General features: G+C 41.9%; 1 protein-coding gene across 3 annotated transcripts in view; it reads left to right on the forward strand.

The window, feature by feature from the left end:
* The window catches only part of KCNIP1 (potassium voltage-gated channel interacting protein 1), a 179,941-nt gene extending 155,023 nt beyond the window's left edge, over window positions 1–24,918 (forward strand). Inside the window, exons 2-8 of one of the 3 annotated variants that reach the window (XM_053956585.1) lie at window positions 6,137–6,261; window positions 12,197–12,266; window positions 13,704–13,774; window positions 15,396–15,503; window positions 16,431–16,535; window positions 17,104–17,166; window positions 24,520–24,918. In XM_053956585.1, the coding sequence (XP_053812560.1) occupies window positions 6,137–6,261; window positions 12,197–12,266; window positions 13,704–13,774; window positions 15,396–15,503; window positions 16,431–16,535; window positions 17,104–17,166; window positions 24,520–24,651 (674 nt within the window). In that variant the 3' untranslated portion in view covers window positions 24,652–24,918. Of the gene's footprint in view, window positions 1–6,136; window positions 6,262–12,196; window positions 12,267–13,703; window positions 13,775–15,395; window positions 15,504–16,430; window positions 16,536–17,103; window positions 17,167–19,415; window positions 23,945–24,519 lie in introns of those variants that run through there. The other 2 variants (XM_053956586.1, XM_053956587.1) reach the window with 2 other exon arrangements.
* The last annotated feature ends 1,712 nt before the right edge of the window (window positions 24,919–26,630 follow it).

Genomic DNA, 26,630 nt, shown 5'->3' on the forward strand with positions numbered 1-26,630 from the left:
TTTATGTGGTTTGTGTTTGTCTCTGTGCCAAACTGAGTACCTGTTCACCTTCTCTGTGCCACTCTGTACCTGTTCACCTTCTTTTTCTGAGTGTTTTATATGTTCTCTTGTCAAGTCTGCAGCCAGTGCCAAGTGTGTGTAATCCCAGCTGTTCAAAAAAGGTGCCTCTGAGGAGAGAAAAAACCCTTAGGTTTAACATTGTAGTTAAAACCTGCATGAATGTAAATATACAATTCTATTTTTCCCCATGATAACTCAGGGATAAAATGTACTTAAATTAGGCACTGAACTAATTAATATTTTTGATTGCTTGATTTCACCCTATTATATATATTCATTGATTATTCTTTCAAAACCTGTTTCCTAACTCAAAGCTAGAGCAAACCAGTCTAAATAGAAATTGGTGCGCTCATAAATCAAGGACTTGAAGTGTCTGATTTGCTTTTTAATGACAAAAGAAACACTGACAGCAATAATTCACAGAGATAATAAGTCCATTTGTAATGCATTTTCTTGGTTCATCAGAGTTTTTTTTAATAAATTACCTATTCCATAAAAGGAAAAAAAATTAGGTTTACTTACCTAATTAATAATTCAGAAGTCTCTTACGACTATTTAATGATGTGTGCTCTGAAGAGTTTCTGATAGTTCTTCTGAAAAAGCATCATGTTTGATTGCTTGACATTCTCATGGTTTTTTTTTTTCCTTGCTGCTTTGGAATCATAATCTTGCCTTGGTTCCAGCTCAACCTACATTTCCTACCTGGGGAAATCAGTTTAATGCCAGTGGCTCCTGCCTGCATATCCTTTGTGTGCACTGCAGGGACATGTTGCAGTCACAACAAAAACAGTTCTAATGACAGGTCAACTTCATACAGTGTTTCATGCAGAAATGTCTGAATTAAAATTTCACATTGCACATTTCATGTGCAAGCCATTGTACCTGACCTTAGCTGTGTGCCAAAAAGGCATTTGGGAGGTACCACAAAATTCTGGTGCCTCCTTTTTTAGACAGTAATTTGATTTTGCATCCCTGTGTACAGCTGTGAAACTAAATAAAGGAGAGGCAAAGGACAGTATTTATACATTGTGAATAGATCATTGTAAGGATTAGGCAAGAAATCTAAAAAACCTATTTTTTAGTAATTATATTTTTTATTGTTAGCTATTTTTGTCTTAGAATTTTATATGCTGGTGGGTTTTCAGGTATCTTCTCTCAGCAAGTGGTGGTGTTGCAGGTTCACACAGACAGAACCACCCTGCTAAGCTTGGCTGTTTGTGAAATTAATTTGATGTTGCTGGTTTAGTGGTGAAAATCACAGAATATTCTGACTTGGAAGAGACCCACAAGGGCCATCAAATCTAACTCAAAATAGACCTGAAAGAGTCAAAAAATCTTATCAGAAAAAAGGGAGTGGATAAGGAGACACCACTCTCTTTTTGATTTATTGCCTGGAGAGAGTCCCTTTTGGAATCTGATCTCTCCAGCCAGGCAGTATAATATTAATAATTATTTTTAATAATAATAATAATAGGTGTTCAACTTTAATTGTGTTTAATATTTGATACATCAGTAGGTACCTCTGTTCCATTTTTAACTGCTGTTTGCCTTGCACAGATTTTCCTTGCCCCTTTTTCGGGGTCATAGCTGAGTCTGAGCTGCCACTTCTGTCCCTGCGCGGCTCCAGGGGTGTGCGGGATGTGCCAGGCGGGGTCGCTGAAAGGCTGGGACAGTGCCCGGGGGCGAGCACAGGGCACAGCACAGGATTGTGCTGCCGGGCAGCGGGGCCGGGGATCGGGAGGCTCAGAGCCCCAGGGACACCCCAAAGCTCTTGGCCAGCTCCTGCCCTAATGAACACTTTTGCACTCAGGCCTTGAGTTATTCTTCTTCGTGAAATTTCCAAATATTTGCAATTGATCTCCCACAGGCAAGACCTGTCTCCTGCAAGACCTGCCCAAGAGCACATACTGTCTGGAGATTAATTTCAAGTATACTGTGGGTAAACTACAGTTAATTTTTTCTTGAGGTCCTTGCTCCTAAAGTATAGCTGCTTTTTTTTGTTGTTGTTGTTTTTTGTTTAATAAAAGTAAGATGCAGTCTAATAATTCTTGCACATAATTTAATCCCCTTCAGCTGTATTTGTAAAATTACCCATTTCATCTAACGCCTGTCAGTTTTACAATTAACACTGGGCACATTAGCTGCACTTTATGCCTTGACTGTTTTCCTTAACAAAAAGTGAATTTATTATGAGCAACTTCTTTTCAAAGTCCTCCCATGAACCATGGAGATTGGTGTTCTGCATTTTCACATTGCAGCCTTCAGATGCAGGGGACAGCGTCATTTACATCTTTATTAAAATCATCATTTACAGTCTTTAAACTGTTTTAGACTCTGGGTGGTCCTTGGCCAGCCCTAGCACTGTATGAGGCTTCACTGTTGCTCATTTGGCAGGCATGTGGGCTGGAAATGCTTCAGGATTGCGCCTGAAGAAGGTGTTAGGTGCTTTTTGATGCTTGTTTCCCCAGTGTGTGTGGCCCAGCAAACCCAGCCCTGGGCACAGTCTGGGGGTGCAGGGGCAGCTGCAGGCGCCAGTAAGGATGAGCAGGCTCAGAATCGTGGCTGCACAATCCCAGGGCTGAGGCAGCAGCTGGGGAATAACACACCATTGTTTTATGGTGCACAAATGATCTTTGGGTTGGTGGAAGGTGTCCCTGCTCGCGGCAGGCAGTTGGAACTAGAGGATCTTTGAGGTCCCTTTCATTGCAAACAGTTGTCTGAAATGCAGGGCCATTTGCAGGCACTTTGAGTATGGAACTTCCCAAATTGTAAAGATAACAAAAGGTAAAATTGGAGCAAATATGAAAGGATGAATAAAGCAAGCCTCATTCAGTAACTTCTAAAGTGTATTCTGTTTAAACATCAATTTGCCTTAAGGAAAATACGCTCTCTGCTCTTGAGAGGGGAGCAGTGAAATGAAAAAGTCTCGTTCATTAGCACCAATCTAAAATATACGTGTAGTTGCAAGTGTGTCAAGATTATTTTTCTTTGTAAAGTGAAGTCACTGTTTGGTTTCCATTATGAAAGGAAATGTGCATATCCTATGGGCTAAGCAAATACAGATGCTATTTTGCACAAAAATACAAACCTAAGTGACTGTTTTAATCTGGGCCTACACTGGAGTAAGATTATCACAGGTGATTCTACCAGACACAGACCTCATATCCTGCTATTAAAGCGGCCACAAAAATACGGGCAGAAATAAATCTGAACTCAAGAAATGTTACATCCCATTCTTCCATTTTAAAACACATTGTAAGGAAAACAGCTAAGTGAATGCTCGATACTGGCTAAACAATCTTCAGCCTAGGACACAACTCACTGCAGCCATCTGGTATGGAAGGGATTGATCCTGGGATGATTTCAACAAGTGTTGGAAATAAAAGCAGAAAAAGAATAAATTACTATTTATCAGTACCTGTAAGCAGAAGAAGCCTTCTGCATTAGTTATTGCTTCCACATGATTAGTGAGCACAGATAACACAAAAAAAAAAAAAAAAAAAAAAAAAAAAAACCAAACTCAAAAAACCCAAAAAACAAAAACAACAAAAAAATCACCAACCAAACTATTTTTTTTTTTTTTTTTGCTAAGGTTTGAGCTCTTCAAGCTCTCACTGAGCAGCTGGATGGCATCCAGCCCCTGAGTGCTGTGCCTGTCTCCATCAGCAGGGCAGGGATCTCCTGCCAGCTTGGAAAGGATAAGGATGCTGTAAGCACCAGGCAGGTACAGGTGTCATTGAGCTGGGGAGGTGATCACACTCAACCCTCACAGTGGGTGCAGTCAGTCCCAAGGTCTGTTCATGCATCAGTGAATTGAAGAAGAAAATTAACTTTAAACCAGCAGCAAGGTTGTTTCCTACACTCAAATCTCTCAGGAGAAAACTGTAAACAAGGCAAAACTGAGGAAGAATGTGGTATTAGATAAAATACCTTAACATCATTCATATCAGAAGTTTAAATTTGCATGTGTTTATGTATATACACTTCTGCTTCCACTCACCACCCTCAGTGAACTTCAGTTTAATAAAACTGTAGTTGTTATAAATGCAAGAGCTCGTATTTCATACGAGTGACACCTCTGAAGAGCTGGAGGGACTGAGCCAGGATGATAATGAAAATGCAAATAAAAGGAACTTCAATGCCCATGATAAAAAGCGAGGGCAGAGGAGGAAGTGCCAACCTCCTGGTTTGCCACTGAGGTTTCTGTGATTAATTTATAGGGTATCAGGGAATGGAAGAAACAGGTTGAAAAGACCTGACTTGAGAGCAAGCACTGAAAGGAAACAAATAACAAAAAATCCCAAATCTTTTTGGAGGGTGAGGACTGTTGAGGTGGATTTTCTCTCCTTTTTTCAACCACTCATTTCTCATCCTTCATTTTAAAGAATTTCTTCCTCACAATTTTCTCTCTTTACAGCTTCTGCATTCTTTTGTTTTGTGTCATTAATTCTCTTGCAAAGAAAATGGCTTTTCCCCCTTATTTCAAATTACTTTTTCCTGTAGCAGACATGGTTTTACATCTCCTTTCTTCTAACAGGAGCTGTAATTTCTAGACTCTTCCCCTCTGTGTGGGGAAGGTGTGTACTTCAGGCTTCTTTTGGCCTCTTGCCAGCCTTCAGTCCCTTTTTCTTCATCATGAACAGTTGATACTCTGCTCCTGTCCCTTGCTGTTACAGACTCTCACCTTTATTCCCCTGCTCTGCAAGGGACCTTCAGAACAGGATTTAGGAATACATTTTATCTGTTCAAGGCCTACAAATGCTGACTGTGATGTTGCAGATGTGGTGAATTAAGAGGATAGCTGAATTCACCAGTATTTTGAACCAGTTCTTAATACTGACAAAATGAACCATTAACATGTGCCCTCCCTTAATAATGTTCAATTTAATCTGTGTATGTATACATATATATGTGTGTGTGTGTATATCTCTGCATAATTAATTAGCTTATGAAAATATACCTTTGGGCCGGTCTGTTCTTTCACTGAGCCAGTCTGCTCATGAGTTCATGATTCTGAATTCATGCCTTTCCTCTATTCAGAGTAACTCTATTTCCTTGCAAATTTTGATTTAAATTGTTGACTTATAACAGAAATGACATATTATATGTATATTTTTATATATATATATATATATATATATATATATATATATGTTATACTTGAGCCAAATAACCTAAAATGTTTTTACAAGATATGAATTGTGCAGTTTTTGACAATAAGGGGAGTGTTTGCTTTTATGCCAAGCAACTTTTGGATGTGGATTGGATTTTCATGTCAGCTGAAGGCTGGGTCTGGTCCTTGAAGTTTAGAGAACTGATAGACACTAAATATCTATGTATTTGGGCATTGCATACACTGCTGGGGGATGGGCTTGGCAGGGGAAAACATGCATCAAAAATGAAGTGATGCAATTCAGGATGTGATAGTATTTTTCTTCCTTGTAGAAGAACACACTCTTGAATAAAATGCATAGAAGTGTTTTTCATTTTTTATCTCTCTCTCCAAAAAGTCCTTCTAAATTCAGGCTGAATTGATTCCAGATTCTGCAACTGTGGACAAAATATGAATTTCTCCTAGGACTGAAGTGACCTTCAATGTCACTAGAGCAAGCTTTTTGGTTAGCACACAGAAGAGTTTCCCTCACTGTTTAACCCCAGTATAAGGGCATTGTCTGATATGTCTGAGCATGTCTGCTCTCTCAGGTATATTTGCACAGCTAGAAAGCTGAAGCCAGTACTTTGAAAGTGCCATTCCTTCACGCTGTCTCAATATTTAGGTATGAAATGTCTGTGGTTGCCTTTTGGAGCAATGTGTCTGCTGCTGCCCTGCTGCTCTCACCACCATTTTGGCTTTGTGAATGGGCAGCTAATTGGCAGCCCAGGAAGAAATGTGAGCTACTGCTTTACTCCTGTGTCTTTTATTTTGCTTTCAAGAGGTTGAAAACAGTTACACAGATCAGTTCTGTTGGTGGCTTCTTTTTGATCTGTTGCTCTTGAAATCCAGTCTGTCCTCTCCATCATGTTAAAAGAGCAAAGGTAACAATCAAAATAAATACTTTCCTGTCTTCTCTTTCAGATAAAATTGAAGATGAACTAGAAATGACGACAGTGTGCCATAGACCCGAGGGACTGGAACAGCTTGAAGCACAAACCAATTTCACTAAAAGAGAACTTCAAGTTCTTTACAGAGGATTTAAAAATGTAAGAACAGTACTGCAATGAACAGTCTAATATGTATGTCCTCACCAGCCTCAACTGCTCAGCTCGATTTTGTATTGTTCCCCTGCAAAGCATTAGTAGTTTTGTATAAGATCTCCCTTACCACAGCAAAATGAGCACATCTGCCTCTCCATCCAATATTTATGACACTGCAATCTGCCTAAAACTGGGTTTGAATGAATATTCAGCACATAATGCTCTCATTAAACTTGTTCCCCAAATGTCAGCAAGCACACTTCAATTTCCTCATCTGTGCCAGTACTTGAAGATAACCTGAAAATGTTTTTATGGCTACTTATTTAAGCCTTGTTGTCATCACCTCATGTTCAAATATAAGTGGTACTGTTCACTTGTGATTAGGTGTCCAGGATGGAGATTTCATCCCTTCTCTAGGTGCAGAAATCTTGCTCTTGTTGTAGAGCACTTTAGGACTTCAGGGTCCTGTATAAGTAGGGAATAAGGCTAGAGTGGCAGGAGCCAAATCGAAATCAAAACTTGAATGTGTGTTAAGACTGAGGAGACCAGAGAGAGGCTGCAGATTTCTGGGCAAGCAGGCAGCAGTGCCAGCAGGCATGACGGAGTGTGCAGAACAGCTCTGTGCCCAGCCTTGTGAGCCACTGTTCCAGCCAGGCTCCCTGGGAGCCCAGAGTCTGCAGCTTCTGAGCCTCAGCCTGGCTCTGCTGCTGCCTCCCAGGGGCTCCTCACAATCAGGAGAAATTGATGGGGAATGTTGAGGCTACATGGAGCAGATGCTTTATGGACCTTAAAGAATGAGTACTCATTACATGTTTTCCTGAGGGTCAGGATTTAGTCACCCAGGTGGTTTGTGCCAGCTCATGTTTTAATGGTGATTAACAGGTCAGAATCAAACTGGCTCAAGAAACACAGAATGGTTTTTATATTCTCTTGCAGGACAGCTCCAGCATTTAGAAACCATTACAACAAAATGCTGACATTTCTCAGTCAAGTCTATTGTGTAAAAACTTGTCAAAAGAAAGCTGAGCTACCTTAAATACAGGCAATTCTGAAGAGCCTGCAGGACTTAGAGAAAGGCCTTTCTTTTTGATAGATTTTTGAAATTTGATCAGATTACATTTCCAGTGTATATTTGACTTTTCCAAGGAATCTGGTGGTTTTACCCTTTATTTCACTGCTCACCTAAGTGGGCCAAAGCACAGCTCAGCTTTCTGTATTTTTGTTGGTGCGTGTGGCGTATTTCTGCAGCCTCTGCTGCACGCAGAAGGTCATTTAATGTGTAAAGTTGCCTAACTGAACATTGATATCTCTTTATGCTTTTGCCAGCCAGCAGAAAATCACAGGGATTTGAGACAAAACTTGGCAGATTAACACCCTGATATGACATGACTGCCTACAGAACAAGGTTAAACCCAGTTTTGCTAAGATCTCTACAGTGCCTTCTGTATTGCTGTCAGGTGGGAATCCTGTGTGGGAGAGCTCTGCTCTGTGCTGGGGACATTTGCAGCTCCAGATGCAAACCAGTGAGGCAGACCTGGAGCACTCTCAGCACACAGGACATTTACCCTCTGCCTTTCCCAATTCTGCTACCACTTTGCACTACAGAGGCATTGCCTCCCAGGGCAATAATGGCAGACAAGGGCATTTAACTTGTGACCTAAACCTAGGACATCACTGAAAGTCTTGGTATTAATTGGCAGTGATGGCAAGGTCCTGGTTTATATCTGGATATTAAGATATATCCAGATATAAACCAAGACTGTTATTATCCAGCTGATCTTCACACAATATACACAAAGTTTCATGTGTAAGGTTTAAATTGACATGAAAGTGCAACTTTAACACTGGTAGCCTGCAAATCCTGGTTTCAATGGGATGGGTAATTATGCACAGGAGGCAAACTGGCTCATCTGTTACCGTATTTGCTATTGTACCAAACAGTCTGTTCCTTGGGATGATGTTATAGTGCCATCTGGAGATTCAAAATCCCTGTGGGAATACAGTAATTTTCCTCCCTGGCTTGTACTTACTGTTTGCTCTCAGTGATTATTGCACAGTTCCTGTTTAATCACAAGGCAACACCTGGAAAGTCACAGAGCCATTTGCAGGAACTTGTGTAGGGGACAGAGGGATGGAGGTCCTGGCTGCAGAGGATTTGGTGTGCAGGAGCCAGGATGGTGTTCTACCAAAGGCAGCTCAGCACAGCCTGGGCTGGCCTCTGGACTGGTGCTTGTCTGACCAGGGTCCTAATTCTCAGTACCTTTAAACCTGTTCTTTCTTTGTCTCTGAATTCTGTTCCCCCCCTCCCTTCAAATCGTCTCAGTCTTTACCCAGGGTGTCACTCGTCTGGCCTGGTGTTTTTGGCCCAGAGTGATAGAGGCTGCCAATAAATTAATCTCCAGAGAAGCTGAGCATGCTAGCCAGGCCTGTATTATTGCTGCCTGGCCAAATGTCCCCTCTCTTTGCCTTCAGCTTTCTTTTCCAGTTGTGAGAGGGTGCCACCCTCCAGCAACTCTTGGTTCCAGGACCAACAGTTCACATTTATCTAGCAGGTGTCTCTGCCCACTTTATGTGAATGGTCTCCTTTGCACTTCTGTGTTAGCTGTGGTAAGACTGGAGCCTGACTAACATGAGGTGTTTGGTCCCATCTCTTTGGTTGGGATTCTAAAAAAGCAAAGTTACAGGCAAACCCATCAGAGCCTCTGGTGGGTCTTGCCTTGGTACAACTTAACAAAAGAAAATGTGATACCTTCTGTCTACAAAACCACCAGAATTGTTTGAGCTAAACAGCAATATTGGCACAGGAACAGAATGGCCATGAATAGGCATAGGCTGGAATTAGAAGAAAGTTTCTGCCCCCCAGAGGAGTAAAGTTTGGTGGCTAGTTATGGAATTACAGGGAGGAGAGCAAGGAAATATTTTTATTATTAAAATTGATGAATTGATGTCTAATGAAGTGACCAACAATATAGAGATTTGAGCTTGGTAATTCAGGATTTCAGGATCTTCTACTTAGGCCACATTTCATGGCTTGCATTCTTTGGAATCGAGTACATGGATTTAAAAGAACTGGGGGTTTTGTAGTTTTTTTTGCTCAGTTTGGGAAGGTTTGTGCTGTTAGGGGAAATGCTTGTTATCTGCAAGGGATAATTTCCTGAATCAGGAAACAGACAACCCAAATGACTGAGAGGCTGCTGGAGACATCCTTACCTTGCTTTAGTGTGAGTATTTTAGCAAATCTGTAACAAAGGGTAGTATGAAATGTAATTTTAACTAAGCAGGATTATGGAGGTTAAAGTGAGCAGTAGAAGCAAGGGAGAAATATCCTGACACTTTAATAATCCCCAAAACATCTCCAAAGTGGGAGAACATAGAACAACAAACTACATGGAATGTGTGAGAGCTTAGAGATGCAAATCTGGATTGTGCGTTTGTCTGTGGTTGGCTAATTTACTACCTTTAATTTTCAAAACATTACCTCTGGGTACTCATCCTCATATTCTGGCCAGCTGAACTGAGGAGGGTCTGAAAGGCAGAGCATGCTCAGCTCCCCTGTACTCCCTGCATCTCTGCTTTGCATATCTCTGAAAGCAATCAGTGAAGTTTATTTCTGATTCCAGCAGAGGAAAAATGCAACTGCTGTTTTATTTTCCTTTAGGTTTTGTGGGTTGGTGTGTTTGGTTTTTATGTGGATTCAGCTCCTTTGTGATCTAGTGATTTAAAAGAAGAGGGTAAGTTCAGATGCACAGCTTGTACTGCCAGAGCTTGATAGTCAGCCTTGGGAAAATAAGGGTTTTTTCTGTGCATGATGACAACACAAAAAAAAAATGTTTACTGCTTGGCATTTTTAAATAATTATTAGGTTTAGGAAATGAGAAGTGTTAACCTAAAACACTGTTATCAAAAGAAAACCTTATGAATACTACAGTGAAGGACTGTGTTCTTCTTACTGACAAGGATTTTTTCTTGAATGAGTGAATCTTTATTAACTTCAGTGGAATTTAAATTTACACTAAGCTCACCTGCTCTGTTTCACAAGACAGATTTCTTTCGAGTCAGCAGAATTAAGTAGTACTATAGCACTAATGAGGCCTCTGGAGCATTATTTGGCCCTTATAAAACAAAAATTGTGATCAATTAACTGCAAATAAATTGGTAGTAGCATATGTGTCTGAAAGCAATCCAGTTATAGAGAGCTAAATGGGCTGATCAATGTCAGCACTGCCTCTCCCCAGAACTCCTAGAGCTGTGATGCAAACTTTCATTTGGCTTCCAGATGGAGCATCAGAAGCAATAAGGATCACGTGGAAATTCAGAAAATTAAGCAGGCCCAATGGCCCAACTGCCAGGGTAGCCCTTGCCCCTGTGAGAGAGCACAGGCAGCAGCAGCGGCAGCCATGTGCACATCTCTGTAATAAACAGAGGGAAGGGACCTCGGGGACTCTGCAGTTGAGGGAAACATAGAGAAAAGAATGATCAGTCCCTCATCTACAAACCATCTTTCAGCAGGTGAAGTTGTGGTTCTTAGATAATATAAGAGTTGTCCTATGACGAGGAGAGTAGGAAGTAAATCTTGATGTAGCACTGTGCTGGAAAGGATGGGCCAGTTGTGCCAGGCTTGGTTTTAAAAAGAATGACAATTTGGTGAAATACTCTGCAAGGACCCTGTGCGATCTTGTAGCAACAGCACTTCAGTGACCAAGGAGAACGCTGCTGCCCAAAAATGGCTGTGGATACAGTTCTGGGTCTGATCAATTATTAAAAGATACCATAAATAAATATCAGATTATTTATTTAATGTATGTTAGCTTACAAGCTTCAGAAAACATGAATATTTAGGAAATATTTGGGAGAATCTCTTATGGTAGCTGTTAGCTTCTATTTAATTATCTTCCTTTGATGATTTCTGCTTTAGAGATGAAAAAGTAACCACTTCTCTTGTGATAAGGAATCCAGACATGTTTTATGAGGAGCTTTGGAACAGTTCAAAAATATTCATCTAACTAGAAACCTTGCAACCTACAAAATCATGAGTGGCCCATAGAAAAGTTGTCAGACTGACTGTTTGCTGGCTCTGTCTAAACAGCAGTTTGGGACTATCAGGCAAGGTAGTAGGAGTCATGTTCCAAGAATGAAAAGCTGGTGGTTCCTTGTGCAAAGGGTTATATTTTGCGTAGTTCCTGGCTGAAGCACCTGTGTTAAAGTGAGGCAAGCATCACAGCATGACACAGAGAGGAATGCATGGCGTGAGTAAAATCCAGGAACAGAGGAACTTTCTTGATCCCAAGTCTGCCGTTCAGCTCAGTATAAGCATCAAGCCAGGCTATATATGCCAGTTCTGTGAGTTTGGTGAGAGGGAGTTAGCCTGCTCAGATAATCCATCTCTAGCACCTCCTAGCAGCAGGGACAGAGTGCTGTGGTTATTTTATTGGTCTACTCTGGTTTAATTTTCAAAATTGCTTGATAGGCAAATTTGAGGAATAGTGCCATTAACTGGGAAGTATTTTCTCTAACTGAAAACATCACATGGTTAGGTAGCAGTGTCCAAGGCTCTGTAATGTATGTTATAGCAGCACTGAGCTGGTGGGGGTGTGTTTATTATTGAGGTTTGTTTGTAAGGACTTACTAGTGTGCTATGGACTGTTCGCCTGGCTACAGTCTGCTGCTGAGGATTAAAAAACAGCAATGAAACTGCTGAGAACACACTTAGAAATGTTAATAATGGTGAACCAGCTTTGTGAGATGCTTAGGATGAAACTGCAGACTGAATTACTTTAATTTCTCCAGCTGCACAGCCTGTGCATGCAGAGCACTATGAGAATAGGTAGGTGATTTCTTTCATTGCTCTCTTTGGGCTTGTAGAGTTTTGCAAATGAACCTTTACAAACCTGTGTTTTTCTTGATTCTCTTTCTGTCTTTTTTTCCTTTTGTTTTCCAACAGGAATGTCCTAGTGGGGTTGTTAATGAAGAAACATTCAAACAGATCTATGCACAGTTTTTTCCTCATGGAGGTAAGTGGAGTGCTTTGTGCCTGCCAGGGCTCTTGAAGCCCTAACATTGCCTTCTGTCAGCTGGCTGCAAAACTGCTGCCGGTCATCCGTGCGAGAAAGGGGAATCAAGCTGAAGCTTTGAGGGGTTTTACACAGAAACACAAACATCAAGGTAATAAAATTTTAGGCCCTTTGAACAGTTATTTCACATATAAAAACCCCCATAAAGATTGCCCCTCAATGTCAGCTCTTCATTCCCCAGGTCCAAAAGAGAAACTGAGGGTTGATGCTTTGTTCTGTTCAGACTTTCTGTTGGCAGAAAGTGGAATTGCTTCCCCTCAGTGTGTCTGTGCTTCCCTGCTGTTGAACTGCTGGGCATGTAGTGTCTACACAGGAGGGTCTCAGACTTCTTTTTGGCCTGAAAATTTATCAAAACCTCCTTAAAATTCTTAAAGCTGTTTTTAGTTGATAAGTAAACTCCTGGATACCTGAAATGATAATTTTTGGTGTTTATGTGACTAAGACAGGGCCATGTAATGAATGGGCATATTAAGGTATTGTATTAAATCTCTCAAATAATACATGTTCTTGCCTTTTAAAAACATCAAGAATCTATATATTCTAATTGGATATGTTTTGTGGGGATGTGTGTTCTCAAATTGAAAGAAATTAGTCATTTAAGTGGCTTTTTAGCAAAAGATTTGAGGTTTTCCAAAATATCCCACTCTGTAGTAGCTGCAGAACACTCTCTTTGGGGAAAGATGACTGACTTTTCTGCAAGGGTGTATGTGTGCATGTGCATTTACTTAAACAAGGTCATTAACAAGTGTTTTTTCAACTAAATGTCAAAATAAAACACATGCTTATGTTTTACAACTCGTGGGACCTCAAAGACATACACCTATAAAAGGTTTGCATTAAATTTCAGCATGAAATCAGCATGATTTCCTGTTGTGATTTTCTAAACCCACCAGTTTAAGATTCAAAAGGACAAAAATATGCCTCTAGGTGAGATTGCTCTCCAGCAGCCATGGGTCAAACTCAAGTAACTGGAGCAAGATCCTTTTGAAGCTGGGCATTCCCTGTGGGGTATCTGCTGTTTCTCCCACAAAACAAAAAGGTAGAGAAAGGATGCTGCAGATTGCAGTCATTTTTTTATGTTTTTGCTGTGTTTCCCACCATTTGAATTGGAGACACTCATGGTTGGTGGGGATTTTCTGCTCATTCTTTCAGGTAATGCTCCAAAATCCAAATAGTTTCTACTGTAATAAAAGCTTTTGCACTTCAAGGCTGTTTTAAGGGAGGGTGCCAGGATTTTGTAAGTCCATGATAACATTTACTGGTTCATAGAATACCTGGCAATGCGTCAGGGTTGAATTGTATACAGAAGGAAAATAAGTTCATGACTTGTTTAGAGCCATCAGTGTATGATGAGTCCTTGCCCCCTGTGCCTTTCAGATGCCAGCATGTATGCACATTACCTCTTCAATGCCTTCGACACTGCACAGAATGGCTCCGTGAAGTTCGAGGTGATTGATTTGCATCTTCCTTCCATGCCACTTTTTCAATTTTGTGTTTTTAACCTTTTCTGTCTAGTCTTCATCGCAAAGTAGTAGGACTTGTTGGATTAAACATTAGAGGTTTCAGTCTAAAGTCAGTCAATGTTTTAAAATCTGGTTCACTTTAGTTTATACAGATGCAGTTCCATGTCAGTAAGGAATGATCTAGATTGTACTAGTCAGGGTCAGAGGGAGAAAGTGCAGAGGTTTATTCAGCAGAGAGGAGTGGCTGAGGACAGTCCTATATTAAATGAGATGAGGGACATAGAGAACTTGCATCTTGTGCCTTCTGCAGTCATCATGCATTGCATGATGTGTTGAACAAGGATCTCAGGTACTTGAAAGCTAAATGCACATTTTAACTAAAAGGCCTGTTGCAGTGGCTACAAACAACCTCTCTTCATGCTCAGCCCATAGCTGTAGGGGTGCAGCAAAGGGATAGATTTCTGGAGGATGAACTTCATAGTTCTGAAGACTGTAAAACTCCTATAAAACTACAAATCATAGGCACTCTTGCCTTTGCTGTCAAATGTCCAAAACCTCTGGTAATTTCCAGGTAAGACTGGGAAATGTGCCCATTCATTAAATGTAAAATGGGGATGTTTCTATATGTATCTGTGTGTCTCTGTGGTGAGGGCTGCAGTGGGAGGTTTGCATGGGACAGCTCCTCAGTAGTTGAAGGTGTTCAGAAACCTAAACAGACTGAGAACAGGAAAATGCTGTTAAAATAACAAACAAACAAACAAAAGCAAACCTAGAAAGTTCTGAACTTTCATTCCTGGCAGATCTGTCTCTTAACTGGTTGTCAAACATGAGACTTTTGTCCCCTTTTTTATCAACAAATTCAAATTCCTCAGAGGCTTGGCAAAAAGGAGCAGAGGTTTTCTAAGCAGTGCTGCACTGCCCCATGCAGAGCTCATGGAGGTGACTAAAGCTATTAAATGAGTTATCAGGAGCTGTATAGCTCTGTTATCCTGAAGCTCTGCCTGTGCTAAAAATCCCCTCTATCTGTGCTACTCCTAGTGCCTGAGCCACAGTGCAGTATAATTAATAAATCACAGTTATCAGAAGCAGTAACTTTACTCTAAGCAAAGAAAACCAATTAAAATTATGTGTCCCACACTGAGTAATTAGTGGTGGGAATCACATCTGGTCCAGTCTGGCAGATTTTGCCAGAGAGCAAAATCTAGGGCTCTCTGTGTCAGAGGAGTTTATCTCTCAGATAGGATTCTCTCCCTTCTTTGCCAGCACCTTGGTCAGGAGGTAAGAAAGCATCAGCTTCTACTTCCACAGGCACAATCCAGCTGTGTTTAATCAGGTGGTGGCAATCTGAGAGACAGGTACTTACAGCAGGAAGGAGAAAAACTACTGGAGCATCTGGCAGTGCTCTTAAAGACCAGGTATCTCAGTGAATGCATCAACCGTTGAGTTCAGTCAGAGAGGACACATTTTTGGAAAAGGGAGCCAAAAGAGGTTGATAAGCATATGCTCCATCCTAAAAAAATATATCTTTTGACTGGCATTGTATAAAGAGGGTGACTTAGAAAAGGATGTTATGAGAATTCACACTTCTCTCTCTGCCCCAAACCAGGATTTTGTGATGGCACTGTCCATTTTGCTACGGGGAACTGTTCACGAAAAGCTGAGATGGACGTTTAATCTGTATGACATAAATAAGGATGGCTATATAAACAAGGAGGTAGGGCTGTTCCTGACAAATGTGGTTGATTTTGGAAGGGAGAGTTGATTGGGTTTTGTTGCAGAACACAATGAATTATACTTGGAGCTAATTAAATGTAAATCAGAGTGGACTCATGTGTTTGTGTAAGCAAAGTGCATAGTGGTCTTATTGCATAATTTTCTAGACATATTTTCCTATATTATGGTACCTTTAATGAATTGTGTTATCCAGGAGTAAAATGCTGGATAACAGCTCTGAGCCACATAAGCTTTGTGAAGGGGAGGGTGATGGTGGCAGTATTTTGTGACTGAGGCTCGAGGGCTTGCTTTCTGCACAGGGAGACACTGAGGGGGTCATCCGAAGCAGCACTGCTACCAAATCCTGCATTGTCATCTGTTTGTATCTTCTTATCTGGTATTGCTTGTTCCCGTTACGGGAAGTCTTGGTTTTGAGCATGGTGACCTTGAATATACATCAAATACAACTTGGTCCACTCAAACCCATTGTGCATCCCTGGAGGGTTTGCAGTTACTGCCACTGGTTGTGGAGCTGTGGGGCAATTTGTGCAAGGTATGGGGAGGGACTAGATTCCCAGTTCCAGCTGTGAGGGTCCCTGGCCCTGGAGGAGGCCCTTTGAACAGGGTTGGTGCCACAGTACAGGGCTGAGCACAGCCCTTGCTGCCAGGACCTGCTGTGTCAAAGCCAGGCCAGGGGAGGGGAGGGAGCACTGGGAGCGTGTGGCACTGTGCGGGAAAAGGGAAGCAATTCTTTCTATAAGGTGTTGGTGTGTCTGGTACATCTGTCTCCATGCACATGCACGGGCATTCCAGGTGCTGGTTTGTCATAGGAGAAGGAGGGTGAAGAATAGGGCAGTGCAAGACAGAAATGGGTCTTCATTTCTCTTAATTTCCCTTTTGTGTTTGTGCTGGCATGCTGCCATGGCAGGAAATGATGGATATCGTAAAGGCAATTTATGATATGATGGGAAAATACACATATCCAGTGCTCAAGGAAGATGCACCAAGGCAGCATGTAGAAGTGTTTTTCCAGGTACCTGGGTTTTTATTGGTTTTCTTAACACTTGAGCTAGGCACTGATAGACAGACTTTCCTGTAAAGTTGAGCCTATACTTCGCTATATATTTCAAAATAAACCCTAGCAGCCACTCAGCCTAGCACTGCAATGCCTGCTGATTTCTTGGCTCCAAAGGTATCTCCCATGTCTCTTAGCCTGACCCTTTGCCTTGGGATGTGCCATGTCCAGTAAGTCTGAAGCCTCTGCATGTGTTGCAGGCCTTCTGTGCTGCTTCTCTCAGTTGCCCTAAGGACTGACAGGAATGTGGGTGTGGGTTGGTCAGGCAGTGAATAAATAAACAATGGAATAAGGACAGAGGTTCTGGTGTGTGTCAAGAAATCAGTTAGATATAACCTCAAAAGTGCTCCAAATCCCATAGTAAACAAGTGCTTAGCAGTTGGCCAATCCAACACTGGCCACTGGCCACTTAGTCTGTGGGCTAAGATAAGTGCCCAGCTTTATTCAGGTTGCATCAACTAAGATACTGTACTGTAACAATAGTGTTACCAATGTAAACTAATTTTTACATTATTTTATTTTGCAGAAAATGGATAAAAACAAAGATGGAGTTGTAACTCTAGATGAGTTTATTGAATCGTGTCAGGAGGTAAGGACTACGTTATAACTGCAAGGAAAGTTCTATCTCATGTCACATCATTTGCTTCCCTTTGGATAAACTCTATTTGAAACAAGATGCTGCTCAGGATCCTGGGTTTTCTTTGCTCTGTGGAAAAAAAACAAACAAACAAACAAAGAAAACAACCAAAAAACCCCAAAAAACCAAAACAGCTTCAAGACTGAGTTTGTGATGCCCTGTGAAGCCTGTGACTTAATAACGAGGTAGGGTGAGGCAGAATATGGGAGATTATGTCTTCATGTGCAGTGCTTTTATTTTCCTGAGTGGACTGCAGTGCCTGATTCTACAGACAAGCAGAGAACTGTAGAGAAACCTCTTAACTTTCTTAAGTTGTTTTGGGGTTTTGTTGGTTTGTTTTTGGGTTTTTTTTCTTCATTTTGAGAGTCTGCTGCTGTCTTTGTGTGCTGCCCCAGATGTCATTATCATGTAGCACATTGCTGGGACTGCCCAGAGTCAAAGGTGTCTCAAATTCTTGCAATTACAACATTGAGTTATAAAACCAATTGATGTTTTCATGGTCAAACATTAAAAGCAAATGCTGTCATCAGAGCAATGATTTTAATTTTTCCTCTGTTTTGAAAGTAAGCCTCCTCTTTCAAATTGCATGTATGAGGTTGGCTGTGTTAAGATTTGTTGGCACTTTTAGCACTGGCACAAAGAAGCATCTGCGTTAACATGCAATTGGCCTAATGTCTATTGTCTTAGACCTTGACTGTGTGAATATTTGCTCGGAGATATCTCTAATATTTGACCACTACAATAACAGTGTAAAAGGTAACCTCTGCCATTTGGAGTGTTTATATTGGTGCACTGAATTGCATATTGGCCCTTCTGTGCATTTTAGATTGCCTGGAAAATTCTTTCAAGTTCTGCAGCTGGACAGCTCTTCTGTCCCTGAGCAAGGGGAAGGTGCTCACTGTGGAGGGCTGGGCTGGCTTCTGCTGCTTTGGTGTCAAATCTGGCTCTGGCCACATCTAAATCTTAGTCAGGGACTTCAGGCAGCCAAATCCTTGTTTAGCAGATGCGTAATAGAAGGCTAATGTTTTTCAGTTACTTCATTCTTGGTGCCTCCTGATTGTTTGACTTGTTTTTGGCACCATCTTTATTTAATCAATTGTGTTGTGCATTATTCTGCATGTTTGTAGCTTGCCTGTAGGTATGTGTATGATCAGTGGTCTCAGTATTGAAGCAGCTTTACTTTACCCATAACTGTTAGAGGTTTAATTCTCTGTGCCTGTTTGGGTTTGGTTCCTTCTGCTGCCATCCTGGCACTGGGAGCTGGGCAGGCTGATGCACTGTCAGCTGCTGTTTCCTGGCAGGCAGGAGCAAGCCCTGCAACACCAAGATTTATTCTTTTTATCTTTATAAAAAACAAACCAAAGTGCACAGCAGTGCTCGCCTGTGCCATTCCAACATCTCTGGCTTGTGGACAGTGAAGCCCTGGCATGACCCTGGAGAGGTTGATTGGCTTCCTACTGCTACTGAGTGAGCAGTGACAGGGATGATGCAGCCTCACAAAATGACTGAGGAATGCAGTGGAATAGATCTCTTAAGCTACTCAATGTGGACAATTGTTTTCATGTTACAGGCAAACAGCTGTTCTGAACTGAATTCCTGGGGGGAAAAACCATCATTATGTTTTTGAATACTAATCTGGTTCTTATCTCAAAGTAAAATTCCAATACTTCAGGAGAAGTAATCCAGGATTTCCCTTGTGTCTGTCTGTAACTTTCTCATTTGGCTCTAGGAAACTCAGAGAGGTTGAGGTTGCACAGATTGCATGTGGTTTGGGTTTGAACTGGAATTTTTGGCAGGAAGTGCTCCCTCAAGGCAGTTGGTTCAAAACCTGCCATTCCATTTGGACTCGTGGAGCACATTAGCCAAGAGCACATTTGCACACCCGGAGTCAGGGAGGGGTTCTGAGGGTTGAGCGCAGGCACCAACCCAGTGCCCTGCCCAGCACAGCTGTGCTGGACATCAGGCTCAGGAGAAGACCCTGTGCTTGGTGTGCCTCAAACCAACCCAGGGCCAAAGCACAAGCCAGCTGCTGTGCTGAATCAGGCCTGGGCACTGAGCCCCAGCTCACAGAGTGGGAAAACATTCCCAGAGCAAGGCTGCTGCCTGCCAGAGCAGCTGCAGAGCTCCCTGGTGCAGAGGCAGAGTTATGAATTGTACTTGTCCATGCTGGTTTCATGGGAATATCTTCTCCTTGCTTTCAGGACGACAATATCATGCGATCCTTACAGCTCTTTGAGAATGTCATGTAACCAGACGAGCACTGGAGGAGTCTGAGACTTCTGTGTAACAAAGATCTCCTTTCTAGGTGAAAGATTTTACAATTGAGCCATGTCCAGTGTGTAAGGATTTTGTATGACATGTCCAACCAAATGACAACCGAATGCAACTGATCCCACCTCTTTTCCCCGGAAGATGCTGGTGGACTTTTGTTTCATTTTGGAAGCATGTGAATATTTTAATAAATCCCGACGAGAGAGAACTACTGCTCAAAGTTCAATGAATAATAGAGCATTGTTTGCTATGCACAAGTCCTGCTTTTAATCTAGAAAGCTTAATTCCCTATGGTAACACATGTTGACAGCTATTCATCCATCTATTGCAAGTGACAGCTCAGTCCATACCTCTGTTTGGCACAATGTTCTGTGGATGCCTTTGCTGTTAATCTGCTTTGACAAAACCTGAATCTGCCAGGGCAGTCTTTGGAAAAATGAACAGTCAGTGTAGCTGGGACATTGAACAGACAGCCCATGTAGCCAGTATCCCCATTGCTGCAGAGATCCTGCTTATCCTCTCACATGCACTGGTGCCACCACGCTGAGTTTAGTGGAGTTCTTCCTGAACATATTAACCAGGTGATCTTCCTGCCAGGGTGAGTCAGAAAGGAGCAGAATGTGTTGCACATATTAATACAAAAGACAAAACAAATCTTGTTCAGGAATGGTAAGTTTCCAAGAGACCAGGCAGGTGTGTCAGGGCTGGTACAGAAAGAAGAACACCTGCTCTGGTCCCAGCTGCCTGCTGAGTCCCAGGGACACCAGGTGATGCTCCACTGTGCATCTCAGCAGCATCATGGCCATGCTCTGGTCCTTTTGCTGTAGTTTGGCGCACACTTTCTAGGTTCATCACTGGATGTTACAGTCAGGTCTTACCCCCCCTTATTTAAGCTTTCTTGTTTGACTTAGTGGAGAACAAAGATGCAGCTGTGTTTCAACATACAGACCTTGGCACCCACAAAGTGCCCAGCACTGGGAGTTCTTGAATTGTTATTAGCGTCAGAATCAGCTCCCAGGCCCCATATTTTTTTCCTACAAGGTGGTAGCACGCCTTGTATAAGGCCCATTTCTTTGCTAATGCCAACTAGAGTATTGGTTTAGGGGGTTGATTTTTTAATTAATAAAACAGAAAAGTTCATGTAGTGACTTTACATCAAGGTTGGATGATTTGTCAGCTAGGGAACGTCAGAGCCTTCTGTGAAGAAGATTTTAGGAAAGCTGACCCACCAGAGTGCCATTGCCATCTCCAGGCAGACAATGGCTGAGAAGTGAAGGGAAGGAGGGAGCAGCCAATTCTTCCAGCTGCTCAAACTACACAGATGGGATAGTACCTGCCATAGTGCTGCATCACTCCCATCCAGTAAGCATATATTTTTATTGTATCACATACAATATTACAGACAAACTGTTAGCACTGAAGATATATTTAAAAAATTATATAAGTGGAAGGTTTTTATAATACAGAATATACAGAATGCCTCAGTTCTGTAGCCCTAGTTCTATAAAAATTTCATCTATTGAATCATTCCTGATTACAGAAGTAGGTCTGGTCAGTCCTAGTATAATAGGATATTAGATATCTATCATATATAGATAATGCCAATTCCCCAAGATGGGGCATTTTCCCCTTTTACTGTGCTCCTCCATACACTTCTGTGTAGTCTTAACTTTATTTCTTTAAGTTGTTCCCTTGTCATCAAAAGTGCTGCATCAAGTGAATGCAGGAATGACATGTCTGCAGGAATGACACCTTAGTCTATCTTGTTTATTGCCTTTCATACAAATACCATTAATAAATTCCTCCCAGAAGTGATCCAGCAGCTCCAGGGAGGGGCTGGGATTTGCAGGAGTGATGCCCTGCTGTGAGAATACCTTTCCTCCAGTTGTTGGGTCATTTAGGCATTATTTAACAGGCACTTCGTAAAGTCATCAGTTGTAGCTGAAATAATACACAGTTTACACCATTCCTTATTGATTCTTCTTACAATCACTTTAGCAAATAACAGCATTTAATAAAATTACCAGGTTTTCCCTTCCACCAAAACTGCTTAATCTATTATTCTAAGCAGTTCACTTCAGCAGAGGGAGAAATGGTCAGGACAATGGAAATTAAACATTTGAATCAGGCTAGCACAGTGCCTTTTTCCTCTAATAGTCTTGCTTCAAGGGTGCTCATGAGATGGCACATACAGACAGAAGTGTTTGGAATATGCCCTTTTCAAAAGAAAATGTTATTAGTTGCATGATGCCATAGTCCCTGAAGCTAAATTTATTTCTGGAGTTACTGTGATGAATTTGGCCTCATCTGTGTTTCCTGGCCCTGCTGGCAGCAGTTCTGTGGGAGCTGCCTTTGTCACCAGGGCTGACACTGTTTTCTCTTGAGTGTGGCTCCAGCTTAGCAGCAATCAGCTGCTGTCACTGTCAGTGCATGCTGACGTGCATTGCTGATCAGGGTACCAGTACTGACCCTGCACTTCTACCATCTCCTTTGCTGCTCCACTGTGCCTGCATTTCACTGCCAGGAGCAATGAGGGTGCATCAGATAGAGAGGGACATACTGAGAGCCACACTGAATCTGCCCTTAGAGGATAACGAGCTTTGATTTGGATCCCACTGGAGTCAGTCCCCTCCCACATGCCCCTGATGTTCAGCCCTGGGTTGAGCTCTGTGCTTCACCTGAAGCCCACAGTAGCTGAGACAGGAGAACTTGCAAAGTGTCACTCACAGCTGCATTTTCCCAAAACTCAGATTGCAGAATCTATCTGTGGCAGAGTCCTTGCCATTGCAAACGCAATTATTTCCCTGTGTTTGTCCCTGATCCCACTGTTACAGCCAGAGGCTGGGATGCACCAGTGCATAGAAGGCCTCTGGGTTTTCCATCAGCAGCATCTGTCCATGCCAGGTGTGCTCCAGCCAGCAGGTGAGACATCAGTGACTGTGAGAGAGCTGCTCTCTGCATGGAAATGGCTTTGGGTTTGTTTTTCTTGTTTTCTGTGAATGTTACTCTGCTGTAAACTTGCCAAGCCTCTGCTTGCTCATAAACGGAGCTTGAAATATTTATGACAAACACTGCTACAGATTTCTAAATAAAACACACTGTGCTACTTCAGTCTCCCACCCTCATCAATCCTCCTGCCAGTAAACAGAAGGCAGTCAGATTGTCTGGCAGTGCTATCAACTGTGCACATTTCCTGCAAGTTATGAATGTTTAAATAATGTCTGAATCAGGACTCTGACTGTTTCACTAGTTACAAACATTAGTTTGCATCTTCATGCCAGCATTTTAAAAATAAAGCCTTTCTAACATGCATTTTGGTAACAATCTGTTGACAAATAGGAATGTGATAAATGATAATGCAAAAAAAAAAAAAAGAAAAAAAAAAAAAAAAAAAAAGGAAAAAAAAGTACCATGCCTGTTCTGTGGCTGTTGATTTTCCTGTTCCTCCGAATGCAATGCAATATTATGAGTAACCATGAGCCAAGCTAAAAGCTTGAGCCACAAATAACCTGAGGTTCAGGCATCGTGGGCAGTGGCATTTCCTGACTGCAATATGTGTTGAGAACAAACACCCTTGTGTCTGTGGGTCGCCTCTGGTGAGATGGTAGCAGCAGTGTGTCAAACTTTTCTTCTTCTTTATGGGGGTACCATGAAAGACCTAAGGAAATGTGCAAATAATGTAAATTGTGATAACTAAAGCCATGTTAATGGATCAGCCATGTATAGCTTCACTGTTAGAAATGCTATTCTCCAATGGCAATTTGTATTCAATTTTGTTGAATGGTTTTTAAAATGTTGGTTTTAATAATAAAAAGAAATACCTGTAGGAGGGCGTCCTTTCTTAAACCCAATATGTATTTTTTCTCAAGGGACACTGTCAGGTTAAAAATCTGCAATGAAACTTTTAAAATTGGGACTCAAACTTATCTGTGTGGGGGGAGGCTGTGAGCTAAGAATCCAATGATTTATTTGCATCACTGATTCAGGGGTGCTCTTACATTTGATGTGGTGGCATATGCTGAACTGATAGTTTGCCCTTGCGTAAAGTTCAGAAATGTTCTTCTACCTGCACCACTGGTAGTAACTTAGGGTAGTGAAAACTGAAAGCTAACAGGCATGGCTTTTCTCTTCCGCAATTCTGCTTAAGTATAAGCAGGAAAACAGACAATCGTGTTGAAAAAAATTGCAAACACTATTTTATGTTATAGATAAGAAAAATAACCCAAAACATCAGTGTCCCTTCAGCTTTGGTTTATTGTAAGCATCCATTCTGACACACTGAGGAATGCAGAAGCAATTTTGCCAGACTATATATATGTGTGTACATATATATATATATATATATATATATATATATGTTTGCTAAATTCCATTTTGTAGGGTATTATCTGTCTACCAGTACATCCCAGGAAAAAGAACATTCATCCACGCAGAAATATGGAAATAAAGGTGTCTGTGTGAAACGTGGTCTTGGTGTCACTGCAGTGCCTGCCCATCACTCACTCCCGCTGGCACCTCCTGCTCCCAGAGAGAGCAGGGCCCTCTGTTCAATGCCAGACTGGAAGTCTTGCTCCCTCTGCAAGAAGAAGGTGTGCTAATTGCCTGTTCAACCTCTCGCTCCCTGGGATGTATCCCAGCTGCTGTCAGGCAAAGCAGGCTTGGGCTCAAAGCACGTGCGTAGGCTTTTTGTTCGCTTTTTGGCTGAGATTTGTTCAAGTGGCTGGTGATGCCCGAGTTACTGCAGCAAGATATTGGACAGCTCTGGTTTTATTCTGAGCCCATCACTATTGCAGTCTGAGCATCTCATCCTGCTGCTTCAGGGGTCCAGGGCATTGCACCTGATGGATGGAGGGACAGTGGGGAGGGAGCAACTCTGCACTGGCCCAGGGGGTATCTCTCACTCTGGAGTACAGCTGGGGAGCCTCAGGCATGTGCCACAACTCAGCACATGCAAAGTTACTTTTGAATCCAATAATAGCCTTTTTTTTTTTTTTTCTGAGACATTAATCCTGTAACCTTTGCTTAACCATGCAGGTCCAGCAAACTGGAAAGGGAGGAGGCCTGAACATGTTGGCACATGAAGTCCTTTCAACACATCAGATCTGCACTGTATGGGATCAGGCATGGGAGCTGCAGGAGAAGAAATTCTGTGTGATGGAGAGTTGATGATGGACCCACCCCTGCTGCTTGGCCAGAAGAGGCTGGTTCTCTATGAACAGGACCCCTGTCCCCATCACCCTCCAGGAGGTTGGAAGTAATAAACTGACAATCTCCAGAGCCCCAGTGGATGTGGTTATTTTGAGCCTGTTCTGTTAAAACTTCCCTCGTTGTCTTGCAGAGGAAAAGTCTCTCTTTCTCCATTTGTTCTTATAGAGACTGGGAATTGCTGTGGGGCTCTGGCTGGGAGCCCCACGGCAGGAAGGTGCCTCCTGAGCACAGGGTGAGTTGTCACATTGCCTGGGACATTCTCCTGGGGACTCACCTGCTGTCCTGTCTGTGTGCACAGACTGTCTGTGTGAGGAGCTTGGGGGGTATGGGGTGATCCACACTCCTTGTTCAGGACAAAAGCTTCTGCAAGGGGTGAACAGGACTCCTGGTGGTGGGGAGAGGGGGATGTTTCCTTTAGAACCTGGGACACTTCCAAAGTTTCTTGTTGAGATTTGCACCCACAGCCAGAAGCCATGAAATGGAGAAGGGGAACAGCACCAGCGCAGAGTTCTGCTCGCAGGAATCTGCTCTGCTCTGAAGTCTGGCTGCAGGATATGGGCCTGGACGGTCACTGCTCTCACCCAGATAACAAAGCATGCGAATGAGCCTGAATGCTCTTGCATCTGTAAGCTCCTTTCCCTGCAGCAGTTTTCCTCTGGACATATTCAAACCCAGCCCTAGTTCTCTCTGCCTCGACTGATGGAGCACACCAGGGATACACTGCCCCAGCATTTTAGAGTCTGTGTTTGCTCTTTACATTGCAGAGGAGTGAATACATTGATGTTGTGAGGGATGCAGGGGAAGGGCCCACTGCTAGTAATGTCCAGTCACTTTCTTGTTAAAATGTCTGTGAAATGTTAGTGCTGATCCAGGATTTACCAAAAGAACAATAAGTTATTGAAAAATGTTGACTAAAAAAAAAATCCAAGACTGATTTTACAATCCCAAGGTTAAATTGAATTTCTTGACATTTTCACAGAAACTGATCCAACCTTTGTGTTCTATTTATCTTATTGATTTACTTATAAATCAACATAAATTGAAAATATATAACAGCGTAAGTATACATGAAGATAAATGTCAGCACAACATTTTCTGTCTGAACAAATCTTTTACATTTTAGAGAACTCAGAACACAAAGAATTACCAAAACCTTTTTTCTTCACACAGCTCAAGCTGTTATGGAAGAGCATTTGTCACCAACCAGATATAACTAAGAAGAATAATACCCATTGTGGTGGGTGAGCACTGACAGGTGGGAGGTACATGGTCTGTGCTGTAACTGATGAGGAAAACTTTTTGGAAAACCCTATCTATTGTGTATGACAAACTGAGTTGCAAAAATACTTCTAATTTTTTCTCAATTTTTGTTTCAGACTTTTTACAATTTATCTCACTTTATTTCCCTTATTTTATTTTGCACTAAGCTGTGATATCTTAATGCTTAGATCTTGAAGAACATCTACTACAAACAAGTTAATGAATTGCTTTTGGTTCCTTTGGTATTCAAATGATCAAGCTGTGCACAAACAAATGAGATACTTTGAAAGGCAAGGAAGGTAAGAGATTTCCATCCCAGCAATACTTTGTAGTGATTTCACCAATGAAATAAAATTAACAGAATATCAATGGTTTTCGTTTCTGTCCTGTTCTAGCAGTGAATATTTAGTACATGTCATAAATAAAAAAATGGGAATATATGTTGTAGATTTCAGCAGCTTTGAAGTTTCCAAAAGCAGCATTTCAGAACTTAAAAATTCCCTTTTCTGAGAGCACATTAATCCCCATTTGGACCAGAAATCATGTTCCAGCCTGTGAAGAGGACATTCCAGGGCTTGAGCAACCTTGCTCAGCACAGCCCAGAGACATCACTGCAGAAATGGGTATGACATTGCAGAGACCTGCAGGTAGTTTTAGGTACAATAAAAGTCATGGTT

The sequence above is a fragment of the Vidua chalybeata genome, chromosome 15, assembly GCF_026979565.1.
Source record: "Vidua chalybeata isolate OUT-0048 chromosome 15, bVidCha1 merged haplotype, whole genome shotgun sequence".
In the NCBI taxonomy this organism is placed as follows: domain Eukaryota; kingdom Metazoa; phylum Chordata; class Aves; order Passeriformes; family Viduidae; genus Vidua; species Vidua chalybeata.